We start from the raw sequence: 25365 nt of genomic DNA, 5'->3' as shown, positions 1-25365 counted from the left end.
AACACAGTACAGTATACTGTACTTTAGGTGGGGTGCAGTGGTGCAGTGGATTTGGCCTGTGCCTGCTCTCTGGTGGGTCTGGGGTTCGAGTCCTGCTTGGGGTACCTTGCGACGGACTGGCATACCATCCTAGGTGTGTCCCCTCCTCCTGTGCCCTGTGCTGTCAGGTTAGGCCCCGGCTTGCCGTGACCCCGCTTGGGACAAGTGGTTTCAGTCAATGTGTGTGCGTGATACCGTACTTTCATTTCAAAATGTAGTCTTCCGCTTCTTTCTGCATCACTACTGCTCGCTAACCATTTTAAACTAAAACAAATGAAATGGGATTACAAATTAAATGTTCTGTGAATAAAACTTTTTTTTCTTAACAAACAGAATTGCTGAGGGTCATACTGACTGAGTCAATAAGTAATATGATGTCTTGTGGCAGTGCAGCCAGTTGATGTGATCATAGAGCAGATGTAATGTCGCTGTTAAATGTTACAACAAAATATCATGATTCAAAAATAATACAAGGTTGATGGGGCGGCCGTTGTACAACCCCAATTCTAAAAAAAGTTGGGACAGTATGGGAAAATACTAATAAAAATAAAAAGGGGTGTTTTGAAAATATACTTTAATTTGTATTCGAACAAGAGTGGTATAAAGACAAGATATTTTATGTTTACCTTTTCAGTTGCATTGTTTTTGAAGATATATGTTTATTCTGAAATTGATGCCTGCAACACATTCCAAAAATTTGAGACGGGGTAGTTTAAGACTTATAACGATCTGACAAGGACCATCCAAGCTCTTATCAGCATCAGGTCCAAAAGCCAGCGTCTGCCATGGTACTGGGGGGGTGTGTCAGTGCCCATGGTATGGGTAAGTTGCACATCTGTGAGGGCACCCTTAATGCAGAAAGATACGTAGAAATTTAGGAGCAACATATGCTGCCATCCAGATGCTGTCTTTTCCATTTACGTACCTGCATTTTCTAGCAGGACAACACCAAACTATATTCTATATAAATGTTATATATAAACTATGTATAACTCTTAATAAGCGTTAATAAAAGACATGATGTCACGTCCCCCGCACGGTGCGATCCGGTCCACTGGCAACTCCTCCAAGACATCCAAGAAGCCCAGGGCAGCGAGCCAGAACCGCCCGGGAGACCAGCAGGCCGTGTGTATGTACCCATTTCCTTCCGCACAGCAGTGATGAAATGGGCCCATGAGGCTCCAGAGGCGGGGCATCCCGGGATTCGACGTACCCTCTCCCTGGTACAAGGACGGTTCTGGTGGCCTTCGATGTCCGATGACGTCAGGGACTTCGTCCAGGCCTGCACCACATGCGCTCAAACCAGGACTGTACCCGAAAAGGCGGCTGGTCTCCTACAACCCTCGCCTACGCCGACCCGACCCTGGACCCATGTAGCGCTGGAATTCCTGGTGGACCTACCGGTCTCAGAGGGTAAGACTGTGATCCTCTCTGTCATAGACCGTTTCTCCAAAGCCTGTAGACTGGTGCCCCTTCCGAAGCTGCCTACAGCTCTCGAGGCATCGGAGATCTTGTTCGAGCAAGTATTTAAACTATACGGACTCCCCGAAGACATTGTTTCAGATCGAGGGCCCCAATTCACCTCTCGGGTGTGGAAGGCCTTTTGGGGACGGCTCAGAGTAACGGTCAGCCTTACATCTGGATACCACCTGCAGGCCAACGGCCAAGCAGAACGCTTACAGCAGGATGTATCAAGGTTTCTCCGAGCCTACTGTTCCCAAAGACCGCACCAATGGGCTCGCTACCTGGCCTGGGCAGAGTATGCCCACAACTCCGCGCCTCATACATCCACAGGTATGTCGCCCTTCCAGTGTGTGTTAGGCTACCAACCTGTCCTGTTCCCTAGAGAGACCACTCCACGTCCTGTTCAGGCCGTGGAAACGTGGCACAACGAGAGTGCCCGTGTATGGAGGACAGTCCGGTCCCACCTGCTCCGCAGTGCGGAACGCCACAAACATCAGGTGGACCAGCGGACCGGCACCGGCGTACCCTATCGTTCCTGCCCGGGCAAAGAGTTTGGCTCTCCACCCGAGACCTTAACCTGAAGGTCCCCTCAAAGAAACTCGGGGCCCGCTACATCCGCCCCTTCAAGATAGTGCGTCACGTCACCCCGGTTACTTACCGCCTTCAGTTGCCTCCTGACCTCTGAGTACACCCTACGTTCCATGTCTCTCTCCTGAAACCGGTAGGGGTGTCCCTGCATCAGCCACCAGTAGACACCACACCACCACCGCCGGCGCTACCCCTCGCGGGGGATAATACCTATTTGGTTCGGGCCCTGCTGAACTCGCGCCAACGGAGAGGTCGGTGGCAATATCTGGTGGATTGGGAGGGGTACGGCCCGGAGGGGCGCTCCTGGGTAGCCGCTTCGGATATCCTGGACCCCAACCTGATTTCCACCTTCCACAGGGACCATCCAGAGTGCCCGGCCCCGCGTCCCCGGGGGCGTCCTCCTTCTCGGCCCAGGGCATCCGGGGCCGCCTGTGGAGGGGGAGTACTGTCACGTCCCCTGCAGCCGACACATCGGCGACACCTGTCGTTTCCTAATGGGAACGGCAATAAAGAGGGAAGCCAAGGAAGCCCAGACGCGGAACCTTGTTTTGCCTCTTTGTTTCCCTGCGAGCCGTGTTTCAGAGAACCTATTCCGACATCGACCCTGTGCCTGTATTTTCCCGACCACGTTCTTTGCCTAGCCCTTTGTACTACGTTTGCTGATCACCTGACCCATGCCTGCCCCTCGACTTTGCTTTTTGGATTCTGATTCGGCTTCATTAAACATCGGTACGAGAACTCTGCACTTGAGTCCGTCCTTGCTACGCGCAACCATGACACATGATGATGTTATGCAGTGGTAAACACTTGACTGTCTCAACATTTTTGGAAACTTAGAATTAAAAAAAATCCGTTGATTAAGTAAAACACGAAATACTTTGTTTTTATACTGATTTTGTTTGAATACAAGTCAAAGTAAATGAACAAATCACTCCCTTTTGTTTTTATTAGCATTTTCCATACTGTCCAAACTTTTTTGGAATTGGGGTTGTAAGTCTTAGGTGGTTATAAGATGCACATGTTGTAAGCAGAGGACTACTTGTATACTGTTTGTCTTGATAACAACTGTCTATTGCCCTAAAACCTGTTAAATAGTTAGCTTGGAGTGTAAGTAATACTTTATGAATTTGAGAAGTTATACTTTGACTTGGTCACGCCCTCCACGGCTGCGCAACAGGAAGCACCTGCTTTGAATTAGCAAGCACAAGCTTAAAAAGGGGCTGCGGAACACAGCCCGATGTGGAACCTTGTTCAATCTTATTGATCACTTGCATTCTCAAACCAGTGAGTCGGAGATCAGCTCGATCTTACAGACAGGAGGTCCAAGAGCTGGCTGTCTGGTGCAGTCATAACAACCTGGAGCTGAACACGCTCAAAACAGTGGAGATGATCGTAGACTTCAGGAGAAACACCTCAGCATTATCCCCACTCACCATCATGAACAACACTGTGGCAACAGTGGAGTCATTCAGGTTCCTGGGCACCACCATCTCACAGGACCTGAAGTGGGAGCCCCACATAGACTCCATTGTGAAGAAGGCCCAGCAGAGGTTGTACTTCCTTTGCCAGCTGAGGAAGTTCAACCTGCCACAGGAGCTACTGATGCAATTCTACTCCACAGTCATTGAGTCCGTCCTCTGCACCTCTATAACTGTCTGGTTCGGCTCAGCTACGAAGTCAGACATCAGAAGACTGCAGCGGATAGTTCGGACTGCTGGAAGAATCATTGGCACATCCCCCCCAGCTCTCCAAGAACTGCACTCGTCCAGAGTCAGTAAAAGGGCTAGCAAAATCATTCTAGACCCCTCACATCCAGGCCACTTCCTCTTCGAACCTTTGCCATCTGGCCGGCGCTACAGAGCACTGAGCACCAGGACAGCCAGGCATAAGAAAAGTTTCTTTCCTCAGGCCATCTACCTCATGAACACCTAAATCTCACCCCTAGAGAGTAAACCGTGCAATACGTAATGCTATTTATATTTATATTTATAACTATTTATCACATATCTCTTACTCACACTCCCTTGCATTTGTATCTAGTGACTATTTTTGTATATTGGGTACTTTATATTTTTAAATATTTTTTATCCCTTGCTCACATACTCTTATCTTCTCACCTGTCTTGTCACTGTCATTCTGTCTGTGCTGTGGTAGTTCCTGTCACCAAGACAAATTCCTTGTATGTGCGAACATACTTGGCAATAAAGCTTGTTCTGATTCTGATTCTGATTCTGATCCTCGTCCCCAACTCACTGGTTTGCCTGATCACTCACCTGTTTCTTGGATTACGGTCCTTGGATTTACCCCTTCGCATTCTGTTTGTACATCGGTGACCCTTTGCCTGTTCCCTGACAATGTCTACTGAACCGCCCCTTGACCAAGCTTCCTGTGCTCCATACTTGGGTCCGACTCAACCACGCCAGGGGAATAACATAACAGAAGGTTCCGCCACGACCTCCCAGCGGGGCTGAATCAGATGCTGGCCTTGCTGGATGCTCGCGATGCGCGCCTGGCGGAGATGGAAGAGATGCTTTCTGGTCTCTGCACCGCGTACAAAGTAGTGGTAAGTGTGCTGAAGATGCCGGGCGTATTCACGCCCCCCAACGCGTTGTGCTCAACCACTCCTGCGACGCATAACCCATCAAATGCAACAGCGTTTATACCGCCCAAAATGCACTTGTCCCCCCTGGACCGTTATGACGGTACGCCTGCGCTCTGTGCTGGCTTCATGCTGCATTGTGAACTCATATTTTCCATCATACCCAAATGTACCAATCAGATCTAAATTGCATAATTTACATCATCTCCCTCCTGTCTCGCCGAACATTAGAATGGGCCACAGCTGCATGGGGGCACTGTTCTCAACTCACTTATGAAGACTTTAAGGCCCATTTCAGATCAGTATTTGGGATACCTGGTTCTGACCCGATGGCCAGCGAATGCCTCTTTTCCCTGACCCAAGTTGAACGTCCAGCTGCTGAGTATGCATTAGAATTCAGGATCCTAGCAAAGAAAAGCGGCGGGGATCGAAGCGCCCTCCTGGCCTGTTTCCATCGGGGATTGCAGCCCAATCTATGACAAGAATTGGTGTTCCAGGGGGAAAGTGATCGCTTGACCAGTACATCGAGGCTGCCGTCACTCTGTACAACCTCACTTGCAGGAGGGAGCAGGCACTGGAACCAGCTGTCAGCTCTATCAAACAACAACAGGGGTCTGAATCCCTGCCCTTCCGGCAGGGACGGCTCTCTCCAGCTGAACGTCAACGCTGGTTCCGCGATCATCTGTGTCTGTATTGTGGAAACCCCAGTCATCGCCGTGTTTCCTGTCCCATCTGTCCTGAACCCTAGGTGAGCGAGCTGCTCCGAAGCAACCGCCTCACTGTACCCATGGTGCTCTCCTGGGGTGAACATGTTGTGGCTACTCAAGCTTTGGCGAACTCCGGGGCAACCGGGAGTTTCATCGACATCGCCTTTGCTAAGAAGCACCAGGTACCCACCATCCGGTGTGCCTCTAGGCTACGGGTAAGTGCCCTGGACAGGCAACCTTTGGGATGGGGTTTTGTGGACACTCAGCCCATACCCCTTCAGCTGGGGGTTGGAGTATGTCACCAGAAACCATTCAATTTTATCTGGTGTCTGCCCCTGAGATGCCGATAATCCTAGGTTATCCCTGGTTGTCCAAACACGACCCTGTGTTCAGGTGGAGCACTGGGGAACTGGTTACTTGGGGGCCACGTTGCGGGAAATCCTGTTTGCAGCTCCCTTGAAGGGCCACAGGTGGAAATTCCTCCCAAGTACCAGGACCTGGCCAAAGCTTTCAGTAAAGAACAGGCCGCAATGCTGCCACCACACCGACCCTGGGATTGCGCGATTGATCTCCTCCCAGGGACCACGCCTCCCTGCGGTAAGCTGTACCCTCTTTCCATACCTGAACAACAAGCCATGCAGTAGTACATCTCGGAGGCTCTCCAGGCGGGAATCATCCAGCCATCCACCTCCCCTGCTGCTGCGGGGTTTTTCTTTGTAGAAAAGAAGGATGGGGGCCTCTGCCCCTGCATAGATTATTGGGGCCTAAACCAGATCACGGTAAAGTACCCTCACCCATTGCCTTTAAAGGCAGAGCGAGGCATCACACACCGGTTGCTGAGACGGCATCTTTGGAAAGAACTGAGTCCTTGTTCGACGTGAGTTCTATCCTGAATGTATCGTCTGACGGCATACCTGTGTGTTGTGTATCATGTAACATGTTTTGTTTGGTTGCACCTGCTGACATTTTAGAACATTTCATTTGCTCAAAATGCGTAACAAATAATGACTTGGTGCAGAAGGTCTGCGATTTAGGAGAGCGCATTAAGAATTCCATTTCTATACGAGAAATGGAGAGTTGGTTGGACTCGGTGTGTCCCGATGCCTCTGTAGTGTTGAACTCGGCGTCGACACTTACAGGCTCCAGTACAGCTAACGAGAAGCCGGGTACCCCGGAGCACTCTCACGGCGACTGGGTTACGGTTTGGTGTAAGAAGTCGAATAAAGCAAAGCCTAAGTTACGGGTTCCTGGTTCGGGTTCTCCCGTCCAAACCCAAAATAGATTTCCGGTTGTAAGCAGTTCACCTAATTATTATTATAATAATAATAATTATTATGTATTATTATTATATTACGCCCTGTGTTGCCGGGTAGGCTCCGGTTCCCCGCGACCCCATATGGGACGAGCGGTTCTGAAAATGTGCGTGTGTGTGTGTAATGTGCTCATTTTGAGGGATTCGGCTGTCCGAAATGTTAAAGTTCGGGGGCCTGAGAATCGAAATGTAAAGGTAAAGTGTTACTCACGCGCACGTGTGTCCGACATGGCGGCTTGTGTCAGTTCTCTGGCCGATAATGCCGTGTTGACTATGATAGTGCATGTTGGTGGTAATGATATTCGTTATCAACAGTCTGAGGTGTTAAAGAGCCGATTTATTTCTATGTGTAACAAGGCCAGAAGGAAATGTCGTAATCCAATAGTGTCTGGTCCTTTACCTAGACTCTTCATGGGGGACATAGTGTACAGTAGATTGATGTCCTTTAACAGGTGGCTGGCGACGTGGTGCCACTCTAATTGTATATCATTTGTTAATAACTGGGATGATTTCTGGGAAAGGCCCAGGTTTTTCACGCGTGAGGGTGTACACATCAGCTGGAGGGGTTCATTTGTTTTGTCCCAGAACTTGGCCTGCAAGTTGCAGGACTGACTCATGGTCCATGGATCAACTCCTTTAGCAGCTTTGTGTATTGATGGGTCTGTTGCTTGTTCTGATATCAGTAGTCATTTCTCATGTGATAGGGTTTCGTATGCCTTGTCCAGTGTGGGTCTAAAAACTTGAAATAAAAGCATTAAGTGCAGCCAAAACATTCAAACTATTATAAGGCCACGGCGTTTAACTAAACTTAGTGATAGGAGCGTTTGCACCAGAAACCTAAAATACAATAAAACAAACATTCTCAACTTACCACCGAGGCCAAACTGTAATATAAAATGCTATCTGTTAAATATTCGTTCACTAACGAGTAAAGCTGTCCTAGTAAACGACTTAATATTAAGTTACAAGTCCGATCTAGTCTTTCTTACTGAAAACTGGCTCGGTGAGTCCAATACGATTTCACTAATAGAAACCGCTCCTGACGGATATGATTATTTCCATAAATCTCGTTCTGTGCGTCGTGGAGGTGGAGTCAGCGTTCTTTTCAATAATGGATTACAAATAACACCAAGAAATCGTAATAATATCATCTCGTTTGAAGTTCTACAATTAGATTTCAACTCAAACCCCAATATAATTATATTCCTTATCTACCGTCTACGCGGACCGTACTCCTCTTTTCTCGAGGAATTTAGCAACTTCATAACCGATTTAGTAATTAACCATGATAAAATAATCCTGATGGGTGATTTCAATATTCATGTAATCATGTCGTCAGATACTCTCGCTAATAGTTTTCTCTCTTAAACTCCGCCGGTTTTACCCAAGTTGTTACCGGTCCTACTCATTCCCGTAACCATACACTCAATCTTGTCATAACCTACGGCGTAGATGTTCATGTTAACATTATTCCTTTAAACGAAGCTATTTCTGATCATCATTTAGTAACTTTTGATCTATACCTGCCCGTGCCGTCGAACAATAGTAAGACCAAAATCTTGCAGCATATTGATGACACTACTACTACTACTACTACTACTACTACTAAAATTATTAATCATATTTTGGAACGATTGTAGATATTGATCAGATGGCTCTAGATTATAATTCGATGGTAAAATTCGCCCTAGACTCTGCGGCTCCACCAAAAACTAACCTTATTCGAACTGTAAGAAACTCGCCATGGTTCAACGAATCAACTTGTGCAATAAAGTTAGAATGTCGTAAATGGTGTTCAACTAAATTAAACGTTTATTATGTAGCCTGGTCCAATTGTCTAAAAAAATATAAAAAGGCACTTTTTCATTCCAGAGCCGAATACTACGCAAAGTTAATTGATGAAAAACATGAGAAGCCTTGCTTCGTGTTTAATACCATCGCTTACTTAACTGGTAAACACAAAGATAAACAATGTATTTCTGCTACCATTACTAATGATGAATTTGTCGTTTCTCAATAATAAATTAGTGAATATCCGCAAATACATACCATAGTGCCCTCTAGTTCGGTTTTAGCAAACATAAGCACTTCTGACAATGATATAGTTGTCCGCACCATCTCAGTAACTTCGACGTAATAACTAGAAGAAATTACCGTGCTAATTCGCTCTATGAAAAGTACTACCTGTCCTTTAGACCCAATCCCCACTAAATTACTGAAAGCCGCAGTTTCCGCGCTTGCAGAACCTATTGTTAATACGTCGTTACTAAACGGCTGTGTTCTAAAAGCCCTTAAAATCGCTGTTATTAGACCCCTACTAAAGAAATCGGATCTGGACTGTAATAACCCATGTAATTATAGACCTATCTCCAATCTACCGTTTTTATCTAAAATTCTAGAAAAAAATTGTAGCTTCCCAAATTGTAAAATATATTAATCACCATAATATATTTGAAAAATTTCAGTTAGGTTTCTCCACTGAAACAGCATTTACACGTGTTGTTAATAATATTCTCATTTCTTCTGACTCTGGTCAGATCTCTATTCTTATGTTACTAGACTTGAGTGCTACATTTGATACTGCAGACCATAGTATCTTACTGAGTAGACTTTGAAACCTGGTTGGACTAAGAGGTACTGTTCTGAAGTGGTTTGAATCGTATTTAGCTAACGGTGAACAAGTTGTATTGAAATCTGACGACAGCACCCTCCTTCATCTCTACTACGGTTCAGTATGGTGTGCCACAGGGCTCTGTGTTGGGTCCATTACTGTTCTCACTTTATGTTACCACTGGGTGATATTCGCAAGCACAATGTGAATTTCCATTCCTATGCCGATGAAACACAGCTTTATGTATCGTTCAAGCCTGATGATCCATCACATGTGGTGTTAGCTAATTGTTTTACCAGTATAAAATTATGGATGAGTAATTTTTTATCTCTAAATGCCAGTAAAACAGAGGTACTTGTGGTGGGTGGTGATGCTAAAACTCTCAACATAATCAAACCAATCTTTACAACAAATGGTATTACCTTCAAGCGTCCGGATTGTGTCAAGGATTTGGGTGTCCTGCTGGATGGAAAGCTGTCATCTGTATCACATGTAAATGCTTTGACTAAGTTGTGCTTCCTTCAATTAAGAAGCATAGCTAAAATGCGGCGATTCCTTTGTAGACGGGATTCTGAGAAACTGGTTCATGCTTTTGATTCCAGTAGGCTGGATTACTGTAATGCTTTATTGTCGGGTTGTCCAGACCAGACTGTATCCAGGCTACAGTTGGTACAAAATGCTGCTGTGAGAATTGTTACTAGAACTAGGAAGTACAACCATATAACACCGATGCTTAAAACATTGCATTGGCTCCCGGTCTCTTATAGAGTTGATTATAAAATCCTACTTTTGACGTATAAGGCAATACATGGCATTGCTCCGGCTTACCTTTGTGAGATATTAATTTTTATATCCCAGGACGATATCTCCGTTCATTAGATGCAGGTTACCTTACAGTACCTGTGATCAATAAGACTTCAGTAGGAGGTCGCGCCTTTAGTTATAGAGCACCTAAACTGTGGAAAAGTCTACCAGTTACTGTTAGAAATGCCCCGCCTGTTTCTGTTTTCAAATCCCGACTTAAGACTTATATGTTCACTCAGGCCTTCCGCCTCGTAATGTAATTCCACCTGCCTTGGTTGTTTATCACCTTTACAAAAAATGCATTTTAAATTTACTTAAGTAACAAATTACTAACTCTGTCCTATCTTCTCGTTGAGCACTACCTCGCTACATAAGACCTAAGGAGGCCGGCCAGTGGTGACAAACGAATCCCGTGCTGACAGAGGATGATGTCCATCTGCCATGACGATCGAGACGTTCCATGCCGAGCTGGGGATCCAAGTGCCATTTACCAACATTATCATTATTACTTGTTACACACTGGCTTACAAATTGTTACTTTCTAGAATGCCCAGGAGGGGTGGGCAACCACTGGCCCGTGGACCCCCAGAGGTTTTTTCTCCCTCAACCTTCAGTTGGGAGTTTTTGTTCCTTTCCCCAGTGGCCAGTAGATATACTTGTAGCTCTATAAATTCTTCATTATGGTAGTCTTCTTTGTTTGTATAAATTTTTCTTGCTGTATGCCTGTGTTAAAGCGCTCTGTGTCACTACGTGAGAAGAGTGCTCTATAAAAAATAATAAACACAGCAGCCCTGGAGCTTGTCAACCGAGCACAATGGTTCACCAAGTAAGACCTACGCAGCACTTACAACCTGATAAGGGGACGAGTGGAAGGCCGCCTTTAGCACTGCCCTTGGTCGCTATGAATACCTTGTTTTGCCTTTTGGCCTCGCAAACACCCCCAGTGTGTTCCAAGCCTTCGAGAATCATGTCCTAGGGGACCTTATCAACAATGTGGTCCTTGTGTACCTTGATGATATTTTGGTCTATACCTCCTCCATAGATGAACATGTCGCCTTAGTCCATCAGGTCTTGACTGCTCAGACATCACTTGTATGTCAAAGGAGAAAAATGTCTGGTTCACCAGAGGCAAGTGTCATTCTTAGGATTTGTTCTCAGACCGGACGGAGTAGCCATGGATCCCCAGAAAGTAAGTGCGGTCCTCCACTTGCCACGGCCATCAACAGTTAAAACCCTTCAGCGTTTCTTAGGTTTTGCCAATTTTTATCGCCGTTTCATCCGGTCTTTTAGCAGCATGGCTGCCCTTTTAACTGCTCTAACCTCCTCCAAGAGGTCCCGACTCAGCTGGACGGAGGAGGCTCAAGAAGCCTTTGACACTCTAAAACAAAGATTTACGAGTGCTTCCATACTCCGACACCCTGATCCCGAACTCCCGTTTGTGGTGGAAGTGGATGCCTCAGAGACAGGGGTGGGTGCTGTCCTGTCTTAACGCCATGGAAACCCACCTAAACTGTACCCTTGTGCCTTCTTTTCAAAGAAAATGTCCCCAGCTGAGAGAAACGATGACATCGGGAATCGTGAGCTCCTCGCTATGAAAAAGGCCCTGGAGGAATGGAGGCACTGGCTGGAAGGGGCCCGGCATCCTTTCGTCGTCCTCACCAACCACAAGAACCTAGAATATCTGCAGACGGCGAGACGACTTAACCCCCGTCAAGCCAGGTGGGCCCTCTTTTTCACAAGGTTTAACTTTACTGTCACCTATCGTCCTGGCAGCAAGAATATGAAGGCAGATGCCCTATCCTACATCCATGAGCGGGAGTCCCTAGAACGAGACCCCGAGTGCGTCTTGCCCCGGTGCATTGGGACTTCAGTGACGACCTTGCCCAAGCCCAGGCCACCGAGCCTGAACCACCAGGGAAGCCCACTGGCAAGCAGTATGTTCCCCTGGGATTGAGAGCCACGATTCTACAATGGGCTCGTGATCATCCTGCTGCCAGTCACCCTAGCTTTAGTAAAACCCAGGCTCTGCTCCAGAGGCATTTCTGGTGGCCATCATTACCCAACGACATGCATGACTATGTCCAGGCATGCCAGGTGTGTGCCCAGGTCAAGGTGTCCACCCAAAAACCGGCAGGACTCTTGGAGCCCTTACCCATGCCTAATCGTCCCTGATCGCACATTGCTTTCTACTTCCTTGTAGATCTCCCCATATCTGACGGTAAGACTGTAATCATGACTATTGTTGACAGGTTTTCCAAAGCCTGTACGTTGATTCCTCTCTCCAAGCTCCCTACAGCCCTAGAGACTGCTGAGCTCTTATTTCTGTACGTCTTCCGCCTCTACGGCTTGCCGGAAGACATCGTGTCGGACCGTGGACTCCAGTTCACCTCCAGGCTGTGGAAGGCCTTCTGGCGCAAGTTGGGAGTAACAGTAAGCCTGACTTCAGGATATCACCCGCAAGCAAATGGGCAGGTGGAAAGGATACAACAGGACGTCGCCCGCTTCCTCCGCAGTTACACCTCTGAAAAACCGCAACACTGGGTATGTTACTTGCCTCGAGCTGAATATGCGCACAATGCTCTCCCTCACGCATCCACAGGCCGTTCCCCGTTTGTGTGTGTTAGGATACCAGCCCCCACTTTTTTCTTGGAATCCTAGCTCCAGTGATGTCCCAGCTGTCGATGCGTGGTACCAGGCCAGCGCGGAAGTATGGCGGTCTATGCAAGAACACCTTAAACGTACTTAGGTATGGATGAAACAACAGGCTGATCAACGCAGATGTCCACTTTCCTTCATGCCTGGGCAACGGGTTTGGCTGTCCACCAGAGGCCTTCGAGGCCCCTACATGACAGAAACACTCAGCCCCACGGCTGGGGAAACACCTGCTTCGAATTAGCAAGCACAAGCTTAAAAAGGGGCTTCGGAACACAGCCCAATGCAGAACCTTGTTCAGCCTTGTTGATCACTTGCGCTCCTAGTCTTGCTCCTCGATCCTCGTTTCCGACTCACTGGTTTGCCTGATCACTCGCCTGTTTCTTGGATTACGGTTCTTGGATTTGCCCCTTTGGATTCTGTTTGTACACCGGTGACCCTTTGCCTGTTCCCTGACAATGTCTACTGAACCGCCCCTTGACCAAGCTTCCTGTGCTCCGCACTTGGGTCCGACGCAACCACGCCGGGGGAATAACATAACAGACTTGAAGGATTCAGTAATAGAAGGTTACACGGTACAGGCTATACATGTAGGCATATTTGTTATGTCTCCACCTGTATATTGTTGTGACCTTGTCCTTTCATAAATTTAAAAAGAAGAACAGTACAGGATATTATCAGATTGGTTTCCTCTGTATGGTTAGTGAAGTACAGTGAGCTGAAGTAAATATACTGACTGCTCGTGTGACAAACACTCAAGTTACAAAGTTTCAGATACACAAACATTTTTCCCAGAATATTTACATTTATTCATTTAGCTGCCACTTACAAAGCGACCTACAACGTTAAGGTTACAATTATTACTGTTACAATAATTTACCTGTTTATACAGCTTGGTAATTTTTACTGGTGCAATTTAGGGTAAGTACCTTGCTTAAGAGTACTACAGCCAGAGGTAGGGATTGTAGAGGAAAAATAAGAAAATGGAGTAGAAATTAGGGTATGTATTAAATGTACAACTGATGTATTCTGTAACTGCTGAAGAAAGCCCATTGTGTGAGAAGCAGGATGTACCAAAAAAGGCATCCCCAACTCTAACGGGTAACTGATACTGGCTGACACTGAAAAAAAATAAAATAAATAATGCTGGCAGGTAGAAATATAAGATGAAAGGGTGTAGGGTGCTTGCTATGTGATGCACAGAACTTACATTAGCCAATAGGAAATATAGTAGATAAGTAAGTAACAAATTAGAAGCATACATGAGCTGAGCATGCGTTGGAACTTGGAACTTCTGAAAGTTCTGCTATTGGTAACCCACTACCATGGATAACTCTCAGTGAGAAGCAATGAATAAGTACGTTTGCTGGGACAGGATCCAAGTCAAAGTTAGGAACGGCCCGTCTGTGACCCGTGAGTGGTGGATTGCCACAGACAGAATAAACCATCAAAACTAAATTCCAAATTTGCTGACTCTGGGGGAAAAGGTAGGAGAATGTTTCTGCTTTAAGGTACCAGAACAAGGGGTTAAAGTCCCCTGACTGGACCAGGCACCAGGTTTCCAGAAGAAGCAGACAAAGTCCCCTGAATGGACTGGTTATAAGGGGTTTGTGTCGCATAGAAGGTATTTAAATAAAACAAAAGTCTGCGACTTTGCCCTGGTGATTAGAATCCCTGGGTTGGGAGGCAGGGACCTCCAAGGCAAGAGGAATACCTAAAATCACAGACTGCTGAGTACTGTGTGAAGGTGTCAAGATAAATAACTAAGACCATGAAACTGCGAGTATCGTGAAGGTATTTAGCAAATAATTGTCTATTCAATCTGTTATTTGGACCTCACATCCAAATTTGCACTTATCTTTGGGCTCATGATAATCTGATCACAATTTAATTGAAAAAGGAATAAGTTGCTGGATTTAGAAGACAAAAGAAAATAAGATGGGATTGGCCAAGAGTAAACTGCTTACAGCTGACTTAGCCTACGACCCAGAGGCGGAAACTGCATTTGAAAAGAGAAGTAAACGTGGTCATGGAAATTAACCTATATAAGGAAACAGAAGATAAAACAGGTGAGTCATATAAAAAGGAATTTAGGAAGTAGCATAAACAGACTAGAGGGAAATGGCCCAAAGAAGGTACTTTTCATCGTATTGTGTTGAAGGATATTCAAGCTATTTCAGAAAGACAAACTGGGGGATGCTGTAGTGGTGGGTTTGGAGAAGATTTCAGCAGAGTTGAAAGATGGGTTGTAAGAAAAGTAGCACTGTTGGTAAGGACAATGCAGTCTAAAGTGCGAAAGCGGCACTGCAGCTGCCAAACATGGTTGGACATGTACAGAGGGGTTAGGCAGGGTTTGGCTCTGGCCACCTGCGGTAGTTGCAGAGTGCTGCCCTGGAAGCAGACAAATGGCAGATGGTCATTGAGCGTGTCCCGGAAGAGGAGGTAAGGCATGCAAAGGCAGTTGTTTAGTTAAGCAGTGTCAGTGGGTGAACTGGGAAAGGAGGAAGCTATGCTGGCAAATTGTGTGGGCTATGGAGGCAAGTTGCATCAAGTTTATTATTGGAACAACTTAAGATATACTGCCAATACCACAGAATGTTGAGCAGTGAGAAGGTGGTGACGGTTATTGTAAGTTATATAGCGGTATGACGATGCTGAGGCACACTTTGTTGTGGTGTTAGGGGGAGCTTGGTGTAGGAGTACTATAATTAGCACCTTAATCAAGTTTATTAAACTTTTAGCAGGTGTTTTTGAGAGCAAGTGGCTATTGGAGAATTCTTTGCCTATTGGCAGTATAGATTTTTAAAAAAAAAAAAACCCTTGATTTGTGTGGGCAGGAGAAAGTAACGCTGCAAGAGTAGACCTATCTTGTTAGGTGGGGTAATGCATGGGACTGGAAGCTGTTGGCTGATATGGACAAACAGCTCCAGGTGCTGCAGGTCATTGAGGTTACTTAATTGCCTCCAGAGATGATGTTATATGAGGCTCACAAGCAAAAAATTGTTAAAGTATGCCGATCTGGTCGCTGAGGTAAGAGACTGGGTGGTGGGCTCATGTCAGACTGGTAGAGGTAGGTGTGAGGGGGTTTGCAGCTAAATAAGATATGTCATTGTTGGGGGAGTTTGGTGTTAGAGGCTGTTTAAGGGTAATGGTGAAGGATCTGAGATTGCTGATAAGGCTGCTCAGTGGTTATGGTTGAGAAGTGATCAGGGTAGTTGGGGTTACAAGTCAGATGGAGGTGTGTAGTGGTTGGTAAAATTAGTGGCAGGTGGCTAGTAATGAGAGGTGGTTGGTGGTATTTAGAGGTGTGGCCTTAAGTTAGTTAGTGGTGCATTTTCAGCTTTTGTTGGCTTGTATGGTGTAATCTGGGATAGTCTGAGTTTGTAAAGGTGTATTTGAATGGAATTTATGGAGGTGCGGTTTAATTGGGGTAGGTGAGTTTGCGGAGCTGCTGTATTTGTTGAGGGTGAAGGGTAGATAATTTGTATGCTGAGGGGGTGGGTCTGGAATGCCTGACTGCACTGTTGATCCTTCCGGAAGTCTTGTGGGCCTAATTCTTTCAAAAAAAAAAAAAAAAAAAAAAACCAACAAAGGGAGGTGTCAACTTGACAACCTCAATGAAATACCCATGTTGGTACCCTGTGGTTGTGTTCCTTAGGGAAGGAAGCTAAGCTTCTTGGTCTCAAGTTATGGAGATATATGTTGGCAATGCTGGATGTTCTCTGTGGCTTCATGGTGATGTTGGTTAGACTGTCTTTGTGTACAGTTGTTGTAACATACATATGGGGTAACATGATGTCCTGTGTATCCTTAATGAATGTTTTTCAATAATTTGAAATTGGTTTTAATTTAAATGTTGTGATGCTTAACTTATACAGAATTTATTTATAGGCAATCCCCAGATTATGAACAAGTTCTGTTCCTAAGTCTATATATTTAAGTAGTTTGTATCTAATGTCAGTCATGTCTTATATCATGTACCTTTCAATCATTAAAAATTAAAGGAACACCTCCAGATACCCTAAAACATCTTATAACAATACAATGATGTAACTATGTACAATATTAGAGACTTAAAGATAATAGATCTTACTATAGTATTATAAGAAAGGGAAGGAGGAGAGTTCAGTGTTTGCTTTTCCAATGTTTGCTGGCATTTCACCTTTTTCAGGTTGCTTTATTTCCATTTTAGTTTGAATTGTGATTGATTCCTTTTCTTTGATGCATCTGCATCACACTTATGCTTTGGTGCCATGGTTAGGAGGGTAAAAACAAAAGTCAAATGTAGTAACACACAAGACACTTGACAGCAATGTGGTCCATGTCATAGTGAGCAGGCAGGAGACTGGGGTAGGTGTGGACCCAACTGCGGGATCTTTATTATTGGTACACAAGGGAGCAGACGAGATTCATGGTCAGGGAAAGGCATGGGTTGGTCAGTGTACAAACATAGTTCTTGGAGAATCTGATGTTGTAGCTGAGGAGGCAATGCAAGTGTTGAGAGCCGTGGACGTCAGGAGTGGGAACAAACGATTGAGGAGAACAAGGGACTTGGAAGGATGGGTAAGTTGTCCTGGGTTCACTCGAGAGCGCTGGAGAGGCGGGTTGCTCAAATGAGATTCTGCAACCAGGGTGTGCTGGTACGGCTTCTTTGTATGCTGCTGCTCTGATTTCAGGCAGATGCAGAAGTTTGGGGCAAGGTTGTGGGCGTGACAGTCCAACTGAAGAGTCTTTGTCCTACCTGGGGCTCATGTGCCCACAAGCAAACTGCTGCAGATGCGCAATATTTTGATGCGCATCGCAAAGTAGAACTCGATTGTTATTACGAACCACTATTTACAATAACAAATTTTTAGTTTAATAGGCTTTACGAGGGTAATTCGTAACTATGGCTTGTACGCAAGTCGGATGTTCATAACCTGGGGACTGCCTGTGTTATGTTCAATTGTTTGTAATTTATCAAGATCTAATGACTTAAAATGGAGAGATCTGTATTACTAAAATTTAATTCTAACTTAATGATCGAAGATACTTTAGATTTATTAAGTGACTTACAGACTTCCAGGCATAAGCGGAATAGCCAACGTATATCTTAAGTGCATGCAGAGGAAACCAATTCCTGCTTTCAGATCTTTGCTTATGCTAAATTAGAAGGTGATTGAGAGGCATCATATTGTGGAGACCATTTTAATATCTAGGTACAGGCATGGTGCATTTCTTGTAGCCTTGCAGTGAATGTCAACAGCGGGAGGGGTATGCATCTACTTACGGAACATGGTATTGAACTGCTGAGGGTTTAGGTTCCACTTGCCCCAAGGGGTCTTATGGCCCTTTGACTGAGCATAGCGGGCGTGGTTAAACTCGGGTTCTGTGCCAAAAGAATCCAGTACGCGCAGCATACACCTATAACACAAAAAAGGTCAGTGTCTTAAAAAAAAAAAAAGAGAAATGCATAACCTTAGGCCCATTCCAAAAACCTCCTTGGTTTCAAAACCTTTCCATTAAAGACCTGAAGTTACTGGAGGGGCTTTAAGCACCATCCCATTTTCTCCTTTAAAGAGCTCTGACATGAGACTCAGTTAACTCATAGGATCTTACTGCCCCTTTCATGTTTCCTTTCTAATGAAAGTTATAAATTTAACAGCTATAATTAAACAAGCAGACACGGGATATGAGCTCGTTCTGGAGATGGACCAGTCCTCTGGAAATGGAGTTTCAGGGTGGAAACAGAAGGCTTGGGGTATGATGTCCTGAGGCTGCCTGATAATTTTTTTTTTTTGACAGGAACTAAATGTTCATTCTGACTAGGCATATGGTAACCAGCTGTGATGTTGGGGAGCAGGAAACTGATCCTGCATCTGGGTCTAATCAGGCAGTTCTTTTGTGAAAACAAAGATCATAATTGGAACAGGTGAATAGTCAGAACCAAGAGGCGAATGTTGTTTCCAGGATCATCCAGAGATGTGGTTGGACAAATGAGTGACTGGCATGGAAGACAGGATATAAGGACAGGGAGACAGGTGAGGAAGAATGAGGAAAGGAAAAAATGTTGAGAGCAGGACAGGCAAGGTACAAGCACAGTTGAGACAGTTGTCTCGATGAGATTTCACAGCCGGGCAGCGGTGGACTGGTGTCCTTTATACCTGACTGGGCTGATTGTGACCAGGTGCTTGCAGCTGTGCTGAGGATGTGGGTGTGACCCTAGCAGTAAACATCCAATACTTTTCCTATGTCATTAAGAAAAAGATATTGAATTTCTAAAGTACACAAATTATTTCTTTTAACCTGTCAAACTGACCAGTAGATGAAAAATGTGAAAATAGATGAGGTAACAGATTGTGGAAGTGGCTTAGTGGCTCGACATCTACCGTATTATATTCCAATATGATGCATAAACTGATTATGTAGAATATACTGTATTCCTGGATGGTTACATGATTACATGCCAAATCTCAATCATTCATCAGTTTTACAGCAATCAACTGGGTCAGCCATTTTCTCCCAAATACCGCATGTACAATGTTGCAGATTTTGCATACCTTCAACCATCAGGATCTGTGGTCCAACAAACCCAGTGGATTCAACTTTTACAATATACACAACAAACAATATGCAGCTGGCACTCCTGATCTGTTACTGAAACAGGGGACATCCACCTTATTTTCATTTCAGTCCTAACAAACTCATACTTTCCCTTCATTTTATAAAGGATGCCTTGGACTTAAGCATGAAAAGTAGAGCCCTAAATTTTTCACCCAAATCTTTTTGTAGTTGTGAATTCAGTCTGCTCCTCCTACTGAGCACAAGTCTTCAAGGTAGAAATTATGAACGCATTCCCGTCAGGGGCTCAACAGCATGTGGTGCTGATCACGGGGGCATGGTATAAGAAGGCATGCCAGACTCTGGTTGGTGTCGAACCTCTCATGAGCAACCTCAGTGTCTCCTTCCAGCTTTCCTGGCATTAGACCTCTACTTCATGTTTCTCTTGACCACAATCCTGCTGTTTTCCCAGGGTGGTGTTTGCTGTGCCTGTCCCTGGATTTCCCTGTTTGCTTTCCCTCTGTCTTTTGTACGCTGAACACAGACAAGCATGCACGTCAGTCTGACAGCAATGATGGACTTGACAGAAGGTTCCGCCTTACAAACGGACTCGGAGACCACTTGGCTGGAGGCGGCTGTTTCAGCTCATGATGCTTTACTCAGGGCACACAAGCAGATGCTGAAACGGATTGAGGGGGCCTTGCACCAGCTGATAGTGGTGCTTCAGACCAAAGGGATGTTCAAAGCCACAGAGAATGCCCCTGAATCTGCCCTCCACGGCACCCGCTTGATTGCTTTTCAATAGCCTGTCATCTGATCCCACTACCCAAGCGATTGTACAGCCTGCCGGAAGACATGGCGTCTGACTGAGGCCCGCAGTTCACGTCACAGGTCTGGCGGGCCTTCTGGGACAAGCTGAGAGTCACAGTGAGTCTGATGTCTGGGTACCACCCACAGGCTAACGGCCAAGTGGAACGGGTGCAACAGAACGACATCTGCTTTCTATGGACCTACTGCGCCTGGACCCAACACCAGTGGATGAGATTTTTACCATGGGCAGAATACGTCCATAATACCCGCAACCACACGTTCACCTGTTTGTCCCCATTCCAGTGTGTTTTAGGATATCAGCCAGTCATCTGGCTGGATGGCAGTCGCCCAGGAAAGGTGCCTGTGGCCGATGACTGGTATCAACAAAGCAGACACACCTGGTGAGCTATCTGGGACTACATCCAAGAGATATAAACAGCAGGCAGACCGTCACTGGCCACATTGTTTGTGCCTGGGCAAAGGGTCTGGCTCACCACCTGGAGCTGCAGCTCCCCTCCAGGAAGCTAAACCCTTAGTACATCAGGCCCTTCAAAGTACTTCACCAGGTGACACTGGTGATGTATAAGCTGTAACTGCCCCCCAAGTATGCGTGTCCGTCCTATGATTCATGTGTCCCTGCTCAAACACTGCGGAACTTCCCTCCTGCAGACACACATAGTGGACTCCCCTCCCCTGCTGGTACAGGTGGAAGGGGGCCCTGCCTACACCCTGAGGTCGCTGTCTGACTCCAGCTGAGGGAGAGGGCGGCTGGAGTATGTGGTGGAGTGGGAGGGCTATGGCCTGGAAGAGTGTTGGTGGATTCCTGCTGGGGTTACTTTGGACCCCTCGCTAATTGCCAAGTTTTGGAGGGACCACCCAGACTGGCTAACACCTCATCCACAGGGTCGCACCCCCTTTCAATGCAGGGCGGCTGGGGTCACCTGTCGGGGGTTGTACTTTCACACTCTCACCTGGCAGTTCATCAATGGCACCTGGCACTAAGCATGGTATAAGGTGTGCCCCCCTCTGGTCAGTGGGGAACCACCCACAAGCAACCACACTGATTCTCCAGCACCTCCCCATAATCTTTGTTTCCCTGGCATAGGACCTCTGCTTCACCTTCCTGCTGTTCTCTCCTGGGGACATGTGCTGTGTGATTGACCTATGCCAGTCCCTGGCTTTCCCTGTTTGCTTTTCCCTCTGGCTTTGTTTCCTTACTACTGGCCATGAGCACAAACTTGTTTGTCACTTAATTCCATCCAACAGCAAGGAGGGACCTGAAAATTCTAGCTCCAGCCCTTGGTTTGTTAGTGGCAGTCCCAATCCAAGGTAAATGGTCAGGGTTGATACCAGGAAAGGAATCAGGTTGTAAAAAATCTTTGCTTCAACCACCACAACTTCAAATGCCCCATCTCAATAATGGTAAAAACCTGCCTGTTCCTTTGCAAAAAAATTACAATGAATAAATCAAATAGTGAAGGTAAAAAAACTGACACTTTTCTCCGTGCAATAGTACAGAGGGAAAGATGTTCAAACCCTTACCCTAAAATTAAGGGGACTAGACACAAACCAACCATGCCCCCAGTACTCTATTCTTCCTAAAACCCTATATACCAACCCCCCTCAGCATATCTCCCTCCACATACAAATCAGCCCTCATCATAGACAGGTGCTACCCTCCTCACCAGGATCCACCTGAAGCACTTTGCTGGGGTTGTCAAGTAGGCACCTTCCAGCATTGTTTTACTGAATTGAGAAGGCTCAACAGCAGGATCTGGCATCCCAGGCCCACCCCCCTCCATATCTATCCATAATGATATACAATGATTACTTCACAGTATTTAGCTAACACCTTAACATGTACTTTAGTTTTCTCCAAAGTGTTTTACAATGTTACTATGATACTTTTATCCAAGGTCATATACTGTGCTAGATACACTGCACTAAACTCCCTACAATCATTCACATATCTGTACAATAGAGCACCGTAACAAACACACACAAATGGTAACCTAGACCCCCCTGTCTTCGGCCTGCGGGAGGAAACTGACACAAATACCGCAAGATCAAATCCACACTCAGGTGCAGTGAATTAGCAGAGCTGTAATGATTTACAGTACTTCCTTTGTGCAATGAGCTAACAAATGTATTCAAAGAAAAGACTGGGTCCTGGAGTCAAATGATGCATGTTTACTCCATCATCATCTTGAGAGACTCACTTCAGGTGGCAGCGTTGGTGCTAGGTTATTTTTAGTTTTAAAGACTTAGACAAGGCCTCCTGATGCACTCCATACAGCAAGTTGGTGGCTCTGATGCGAAGAATAAAGGCCTGATTATAATGACCTAAGCTGGTATTTTCTTAAAGTGTCATTAGAGAGGGTGAAACCTTGTACAGTCAGGCCCCATGCTGAAGCAGTGTTATTTAAATGTGGTTAATGCTGAGACTGTGTTTACATTTATCTATTTAGCAAATGCTTTTCTCCAAAGTGACTTCCAAACAACTCTATGTAGTTATCAGCCCACACACCTTATTCACCAAAGTGTGTTACACTGCTAGATACACTACTTACAAAGGGTCACTCATCCACTCATCAGTGTAACACACTCTCTCTGTGTATGTTGTCAGCATTAGATCCACTCATCCTATGCTCATGAATTCTGAAATACAATTTGCCTAAGAGTAGCTCAACTGCTGTCACAACTATGCCCACACTGCAACCTGAAGCACCTGGCTCTGATTAAGCACCTAGCTTTAATCGGAGCACTCAGCTATAAAAACATTTCTCAACCTCTTCCCAGGTGTGGAATCACATTAGAGATTACCAGCCTGTCTGTCTGCATCACATCCGCATCGCATCAGTAATGACCACCTGCCTTATCCCCCAACCACAACTTCTGATCCTTGCCTCTGTCCAATTCACCAGTTGACTGACTACTTGCCTGTCCCCGGGGCAAGTCTAATTCCCTAGTTCTGAATAAATGATCCTGCACTCTGTGTCCTCTGTTCATCATGACACCTGCAGCATTCTTTTGCCGTTTCACAGTTATGAGCAGGGCCTGTGGCATTCATCTCATGGGTGTCATAGTTTTTATTCAATAAGGAAATAAGATGCCTTCTTCAAAGGGATGCATGACAGACAGAACTTGCAAAGATGTTCAGGCCAAGAATGTCACTTGCGATTTCCGCTTCGGCTTGTGCTACTTTGCGGATTTTTGATAAGTGAAATAAAGCTGATTTGTGTTCAATATTTATTTCAGAAAGTCTTACTGTCCTTTTAACTCTAACATGAATAGAATTTATACAGTTCTTTAAAAGCATACAAACTGATTACTCAATTACCCCAAAAAACCTGCATCTGAGTACTTTTTACTTATAAAAGTTTACAAATGCATGCTTTAGATTGTTAAATTTTATGTGTAAGTAAAAATGTACCATAGTGCACACCTAATGAAGTACATAAGCTGACTGATCAATGTTCTGCTTTAGCAGAAGTAAATAATTTAAATGTTCAGTTCTTAGAGCAAAACAGAGTAGGATTCAGTACAGTCAAATTTCAACATGAAAAACCATCAGTAGTATGAAAAATCTATGAAATTTAACAATGAAAAATAGTTTTGAAATCTACTTATGTAAACTATCAATGTGTACACTTGAAACCTCAGGGAGAGTTGCACAGTGCTGCATCCTCGGCAGCCAGCACATCGGAAACGCCTGTTGTTCCTTAATGGAAACAGGGATAAAAGGGGACGCCGAACAGACATGGATGCGGAACCTCATTCAGCGACTACTCTTTCCTGTCTGGTTGTGTTACCTGTAACTCATTCCGATCTTGACCTTTCCTTGTTTATTCTTCGACCACAATTCTCACGTTGTCCTTTGTACTCTGTTTGCTGATCACTCGACCATCGCTTGTCCCACAACTTCTCTCTTGGATTACGTCTGCCTGCTATAATAAACATTGATTTGAATAACTCTGCACTTCAATCCGTCATCGTGTGGAACAAAACCATGACAGAAGGTTCCGCCTACTATCTGGACTCAGCAGAACTCACCCAGATGCACAATGCACTCGCCGCCCAGGGGGCGATCATCGGTGCGCATGAGCAGTCACGGGAACGACTGGAAGGCGTAGTCAAGAAGCTGCATCCTGCACTGCAAACTGCAGGGATTATCCAGACTCCTGCAACAATGCCTGCGGTTCCAGCTGGTCATGCACCACCCGCGCTTCCCAAGGCATTTGGACCCGATACAACCATCTCCATTCCTGAGAGGTATGATGGCTCACCCAATCAGTGCCAGGACTTCCTCATGCAGTGTGAATTGGTGTTTAAATGCTCCCCATGCATGTACCAGACCGACGCAGCCAAAATTGCATTCGTACTGTCCTTATTAATGGGTCTGGCTCGTGCCTGGGCAGCGGCGGGGTGGCGCACATGCCAGAAGACCACCTACACTGCTTTCGGGAAAAGTTTGAGGCAGTGTTTGACCACCCTCATGCTGGTTGCTCAGCCGCTGACCTTCTCTTGCACCTGAGCCAAGGAAACTAGACTGCAGCTGAATATGCTCTCGAGTTCTGTTTTCGCTGCAAGGAGCGGTTGGAACGCCGCTGCTCTCCTTTCCCGTTTCTGCAAAGGGCTTCCCCCTAGGATCCAGGCCGAGCCAACCTACCGTGGGGAAGACGGGACCTTTGATCACTTTGTATAGGCCACTATCGTGATTGACAACCTAGGCTGGAACCATCAGATGAAGGGTGGCCAGGTTGCCCTTCCTGCCCCAGATGCAGAGGAAGAACTGGAACCCATGCAGGTTGGAAGAAACCAGCTAGGTCCTGAGGAGAGGAGGCGTCGTCTGGTGGGCAACCTGTGCCTGTATTGCGGTTCCCCTGACCACTTCCGCTCGACCTGTCCAGTACGCCCACCCCAAAGGGACTCCAGTGAACCCAAGGTGAGTCCCGGGTAACACAGAGGGCAATTGCGATTACCTGTGTGCATTGCCTGGGAGGGGAACCGAGTACGGACCAGCGCATTTAATAGATTCTGGGGCAGTTGGGTGTTTTATGGATTGGGGCTTTGCCAGAAAGCACTACATTCCAAATTGAACCTGTGAGGTCACCTGAAAGGTTAAAGCCCTCGATGGCCAACCCCTCGGTTCCAGTGTGGTGGACGCGCACCATTCTGCTCCAGCTGGAGACTGGAGCCTGTCACCTTTTTCCTGATACGAGCCCCTGACGCCGCAATC

General features: G+C 45.9%; 1 protein-coding gene across 1 annotated transcript in view; it reads right to left on the bottom strand.

The window, feature by feature from the left end:
• The window catches only part of LOC108941965 (alpha-1,6-mannosylglycoprotein 6-beta-N-acetylglucosaminyltransferase A-like), a 190305-nt gene that overhangs the window by 47908 nt on the left and 117032 nt on the right, over positions 1-25365 (bottom strand). The window contains exon 10 of the mRNA XM_018764927.2: positions 18046-18179. Coding sequence (XP_018620443.2) covers positions 18046-18179 — 134 coding nt within the window. The remainder of the gene's footprint in view (positions 1-18045; positions 18180-25365) is intronic.

Source organism: Scleropages formosus, chromosome 21 (assembly GCF_900964775.1).
Source record: "Scleropages formosus chromosome 21, fSclFor1.1, whole genome shotgun sequence".
NCBI classification, from domain to species: Eukaryota; Metazoa; Chordata; class Actinopteri; order Osteoglossiformes; family Osteoglossidae; genus Scleropages; species Scleropages formosus.
This window is presented reverse-complemented; position numbering and strand designations above follow the sequence as displayed.